Source organism: Paramormyrops kingsleyae, chromosome 21, assembly GCF_048594095.1.
Source record: "Paramormyrops kingsleyae isolate MSU_618 chromosome 21, PKINGS_0.4, whole genome shotgun sequence".
Taxonomy (NCBI): Eukaryota; Metazoa; Chordata; class Actinopteri; order Osteoglossiformes; family Mormyridae; genus Paramormyrops; species Paramormyrops kingsleyae.
The window spans coordinates 478,358-484,490 of record NC_132817.1 but is presented as its reverse complement, the minus strand read 5'-3'; the positions used below and the strand labels follow the sequence as shown (position 1 = coordinate 484,490).

At 45.1% G+C, this 6,133-nt stretch overlaps 1 protein-coding gene across 1 annotated transcript; it reads left to right on the top strand.

Moving 5' to 3' along the window:
* Window positions 1-245: 245 nt before the first annotated feature.
* LOC111840409 (zinc finger BED domain-containing protein 4-like) lies at window positions 246-2,050 on the top strand. Its single transcript, XM_023805194.2, has one exon. It carries the CDS (start codon window positions 482-484, stop codon window positions 1,712-1,714), a length of 1,233 nt encoding a protein of 410 aa, XP_023660962.2. The 5' UTR covers window positions 246-481; the 3' UTR covers window positions 1,715-2,050.
* Window positions 2,051-6,133: the final 4,083 nt, after the last annotated feature.

The window sequence follows — 6,133 nt, the reverse complement described above, 5'->3', positions numbered from 1 at the left end:
GCCAAATGTAATATTTGCAGCAGACTGGTGAGCTTGGGCGCTACAGAGGGAAAAAAGAAAAACACCACAAATTTGTGGAGTCACCTGAAGTGTCACCACCTCCAGGTTTATACAGATGCCCAGGAAGAAAAAGCAGCTGCATCTTCAGCCAGTTTAACACAGCCCACTGTAGCAGAAATGTTTGATGCTCAACGGAAATGGCATAATTCTGATCACAGGTCAAAAAAAATCGACACTTTAATTACAGAAATGATTGCCACAGACAACCAGCCATTTACAGTTGTTTCAGATGTTGGCTTTCGGCGGCTGGTGGCTGCATTGGAGCCCAGGTATACCCTCAAAACTGAGGAGCACTACCGCACAGCCATTCTGGATGATATAGTTAAGAGTTGAGAAGAAAATAAAAGCACTGATTGCAGAGGATGCTGGCCCCCATTTGTCTTTCACAACAGACTGTTGGTCTGGGGAAACCGAAGCATTGATGAGTCTAACATGTCATTTTATTGACAACAACTGGGAAAGGAAACAAGTTGTCCTAAATGTCAAGGCCATGTCTGGCTCTCACACTGGGGAATACATCAGCAGCATGTTCCTCAGCATGCTGAAGCATTGGGACATCAACCATGATAGAGTTGTGCTTGTTCTCTGTGACAGTGGTGCTAATATGGTTAAAGGCCCCAGACTAGCAGAAATACCTAATCTCAGCTGCAGTGCACACACAATACAGCTTGTGGTGACCGAGGGCATCAACAGTCAGCGAGTAGTGGTGGATATTATTGCCAAGTTAAAGACCTGTGCTAAACACTTCAACCACTCTGTGCTCGCAAAACAACATCTGAAGAGAATTCAAAAAGATCTTGGCCTCCCCCAGCACAGCATCATTCAGGCTGAACCTACCCGTTGGAACTCCACGCTACACATGTTGCAGAGGATGCTGGAGCAGAAGCCTGCACTGAACATCTACGCTGGAGAACATGGAAAGTTTGCAACCCCAACTGCGGATCAATGGGACATCATTTCAAATTTGATTGAGACACTGGAACCTATTGAGGAAGTAACTCTTGAGATCAGCAAGTCAGAGGCTTCCATCTCCAGTGTCATCCCAAGCATTGCTGTGCTGAAGATGATGCTTCAGCAAGAGGGTCCCAACACAAGGGGGATAAAAACACTCCGGGAAACCATGTTGCAAAGCTTGGAGACAAGGTTTGCTAAGATGGAGGAGACCAAATGTTTGGTGCTAGCAACACTGCTGGATCCTCGGTATAAGGGTCATGTCTTCTTTGCAGAGGACACACTGAGCAAAGCAAAACAATGGATAAAAGAAGAGCATGCCATTGTGTCTGAACATATGAAAACAGCCACTACTGAAGACCAAGGATCAGATCCGAAACAGAGAAGGGTGGAGGAGGAAGATGAAGAATTACCTGGTCCCTCTAGTCTTCTTGAACAAATGTATGCAAACATCTTGGGGGCTCATGGAACTCCTGAGGAGAGTGATGACGATCACCACATCTCTGAGCAGCTGGATCAGTACATCCGTGAGCCATTGATTGATAGACAGGCTGGTCAGCCACTGGGATGGTGGAAACAGAACACATCCCACCTACACCTTCTTGCACCACTGGCAAGAAAATTCCTTTGTCCACCCCCCTCCTCTGTTCCCAGTGAGAGAGTATTTAGTGAGATTGGAATGATCTATGACAAAGAGGAGTAGGCTCACAGGAGAAAATGCAGAACGTTTGTGTTTTCTGCACAACAACCTGCAGCTCTTAAACTGGAAGTACTAACAACTTTCAGTGAGGGATGGGTGGGAGGAGAAAGACTCAGGGACTGGAAGTGGGATTAAAATTGAACATAATACAAAAAGGAATGTGCATGTTTAAAAATGTTCCTTACCTCAAGAATTGCACTAAAAGATTATGATGCTGCTGTGTTTATTGTTTACAAGTTTAAGTTAGTTTAATTTTATTGTTATTGTTAAGTTTTGTTTTTGTTATTTAAGTTTATATTTATATTTAAGTCATTATTCAATAAATGGCAAGTTGAGAAATTTTGTGCATCTATCTTTGTGTTATTATTAGTGTGATATTTTACCTCCAATAGAGGGGGAAACGTTCAGTTATTGGGCAAAAAAATATCGGCAGCATATATCGGCCATCGGCTGACCCTGACTCCAAAATATCGGCATCGGCTACTGAAAAACCCATATCGGTCGACCTCTAATTGAATGTATTGGTTTTATTTCCACAGACCACACACACATCCATCTACATATCAGGTTTACCATTATTATTCGTTTCTCTAACCCATTATACATCCTGCTTCACAAGTTCCATTCAATAAATTCTGCCTTTAAAGTCATCCCCTCTGGAACCAGATTCTCTGACCGGAATCTTGTCCATATTGACCGCCTCTACCAGTAGTAAACTCCTACGTCAGTGTAGAGGTGCTACCCTACCCGACATTTTTGGTCCTTCGAGCCGGATAGAGAGCAACCACAAACAATATGGACAGTGCAGACAGGCCCCACAGAGAACGTTGCTTGCCTGAACGCCTAGCCGACTATGAACTGAGCTACTGCCCTTCAGAGGGTCCTCCTCCACCCGCTTCTCCATATGCTCAGAGCCCTTCCAGAAGCGACCTGAGGACACCACCCAGCAGAAGAGCAGCTAGCGTTAGGTCAGCATGTAGCAGGCATTCCTCAACCTCTGATGGACCGTCCATATCACGGGCCCTTTCTAGTATACAGACTGCTATTCTGGAGGAAAGGATGAAGCAGAAGATGCTTGAGGATCTACGCTATGTGTTGGAGGAGGATTCCTGAGCAGACATGGAATACCAACGGCTGCAAACCCAGGTCAAAGAAGCTCAGCGCATTCAAGAAGAAGCTCTTCAGGCTAGAGATGCGCTGACTAAGCAACTGGAGAGACGACGCCGGTTGAAAAGGGCAGAGAGTGACCTTGAAGTAGCCAGACTTCGCACCTCACTCCTTACCATTGGCCCTGAGGCCACTGGAGATTACCCTTCACCACAAGACACACTCCATTCATCCCCTCTTACTCAGCACAATACTGGGATTCAACCCCTCATTCCTCCAACTACTGAGTGTCAGGCACCCTATCGGCCATCACTACCAAACCATGACCATCGCCTACCTGGTGTTCGAACCCAAAATATACATCAAGCTGTAGTTTATACTGAAGAGCCAGCTTCCAGTGTCCATCCCACCGCAGCTTATTCGAAGACAGCAGGTGGACATTATCAGCCACTGTCACCACCAGCGAGAACACCAGAGTGGGTACCCCTTCCAGCTGTAGCTCAAAGGGGCGACCAACAAAATGTGCCATCCTCCAATACTCAGAGCTCGCATTTGAGGCCCCCCCCAGTATTGAGTTACACAGCGGCAGTTGCACCACCATCTCAGCCGTTGCTGGCCAATCCATCGAGTTTGACAACTCTGTATAACCATCCACCTCATCAGCAGGCACTTCCAGCTTTCCCAGCTCCCGATCCTGGTTCCCAACCACCTCTCGGAGCAGATCTGCTGATTGCATCGGCATATGGCATCCCTAGGCCTAACCTGCCAATGTTCGAGAGCGGCAGAGAAAGCGAGTTTGCACTACTTAAGATGGCCCTAAATAACCTCTTGAATAATCATAATCACCTCAGTCAGCAGTACAAGTATCAAGTCCTACTCAGCCACCTTAAATTCCCCAGTGATCTTCAGCTGGCAAGAGCCTATATGCATGATCCACAGCCCTATACTGCAGCAATGCAAGCACTCCAGGAGAAGTATCGTCAGCCACGACAACTTGTGCAGTCGGAGTTGGGTGCTATCCTAAACGCACCGTCACTGAGAATGGTCAGGGGCGTCGCACCCGTGGGGGATGTGGGTGTTTTAACACCCACACTTTTCCCGGTGAGAGGGTTCAACACCCACACTTTTTCTACAGTTTTCCCGCAGTTTTGAACAAACGCCTTCGCATTCGCTCCTCCGTTTCTCTGGCCGCTCTGTGTCTACGCTCGCTTCAGCTCTCCTCTCCCCTCCCTCTCAAACATGACACCGGCTGATGATTGGCTGTTCTGCCTTAAGTCTTGCCTCTCTTGGTGTATTAGATTTATCGGTCAGCTCGTGCAGAGGAGGCGGGAACTTATGGTTATTATGATTATTTACATCTCCGTTTTCCAGGTACTTTCCCAGATAGCAATCGTTATTGATTCAACATTGAATTATGGTCAGAAAGTTTGTTTTGTGGTTGAAGTTACAACTTCAACTTTAAATCAACATTTTTACAACAACAACAATTTCTATGTTGAAAATGAGCCATTGAATCAATGTTGACTAAGGGTCCTGTTTTCAACATTGAAACTTTGGAATACGTTATACCCATAGCAGAGAAGCAGAATCACTTCCTTGTTTTAAAAAGCTTTTAAAAATCACATTTCACTTTATTGTAAAGTACTTTGAGTTGCATTTCATGTATGAAAGATGCTATATAAATAAAGCATCTTCTTTTTCTCTTTAAACAAAGCAGTTTTTCCACTGCAATGCATGCAACATATTTGGATAATTAAGCAATTAAAATGATGTGGAGAACTTTTAAAAGTCGCTCTTAAAGGGAAAACACCGACATTAAATTACCAACGGAAATTAAAGGCTTGCGCTGTGCATCCCTGTTTTTATATAGCGAACTGGGTCACACCATTTTTTGGTGCGGGGGGCGTATTATACACATAGTTGTAGATAAATCACAGTTTTTTTAAATACATGAAAATAGTCTTATGTTACGTGTGTAATGTGTAATAGAAAAACATCTAAAGGTCATCTCTGGACAGAGACTGAACCGAAGAAGGAGCGCGCGGCCCCCTGTTCGGAATGTTCCATACTTTAAACCTTACCCGCCAGCGCCATCGTGCATTCACGCCATCATTGTCTTTGAGGCTGCGAAGAGAGAGTGAGTTAAATTTGAAACTTACTCTTATACTGGCCGGTTCTGTGAATAAAAAAAACTGCTGTTATTGGGGCTGAGATGCTCCTCGAGCCTAGCCCGGTTGACGCGCACTTTACAGCCAGCCGGTGTCGTCAATGGCGAATCCGGTGTTCCCGGGCAGTTCAGTTTCCCTAGGTTTCCCCTGTCGCGCGCTGATTTGTACACGGTTTCGCTGTTGTTTTCATGTCTTTTTACGAAGCTCTTGAGGTAAACAAGCCGTATATTTTAAAACATCACATGCCTTTTCGATGTTTTTTGTTTTTACAGATAATAAATTAAATTATTTAATTCGCTGGATAGGGATGTGAGAAATACTTGAAGTCTGCAGTGTGTCTTTCATGTAGTACAGTATAGTAGGAATGTTACTTTTCTTAGTTTCAGATAAAGTACAGTATGTTCAGATGTATTTCAGCAGAAACCTCATTAGTAAAACTATTGATGTTTGAATGAATATTGATCACAAAGTTTCAATATTAAATCAATTAAAACAGCTGAAGTAATTCACCCCCCACACTTTTGAAAAGCTTGCTACGCCCCTGGGCGACGCCAATGCCTTTGATGACTTTGCCCTCTCAGTTCAGTCCCTAGTGGGCATGTTGCAGACCCTGGAGGGAGTGAACGGTTACGAACTCCTGGGTGGTTCCCATGTTGACCGCTTACTGTGCAAGATGCCTCCCCCCTATCGTGAGTTTTGTGGAATACTGTCTGAATCGAGGCATCCTTCAGACGGGCACAGACAAGACCTATACCCTTCCAGACCTAGCGGCTTGGCTAAAGATAAAGTCACAAGCTAAACGCATTGCCAGCCGTGCAGCTGCTATATATCAAGGTGACAATCACGTTCCCTTTCGGCAGGATCGACGAGCGACCCCACTAAAGCAGAAACCAACGCCCGTCTTACTTATGACTGAAAAGGGAGCTAAGCCCCCTGAAGCAGTACACGTGAAAGCTACTAATAAACCAAGACCCTACTGCCCTTACTGCGAGACTAACGATCATTATCTTAACTCATGCGATTTGTTCAAGAGAATGACAGCTCACCAGATCGTCACATGGATCAAGGACAGTAGGAGATGTTGGAGATGCGGGAGGACCCATGCTGTAGATACCTGCAACCTCAAGCGTTCATGTAAGGTATGCAA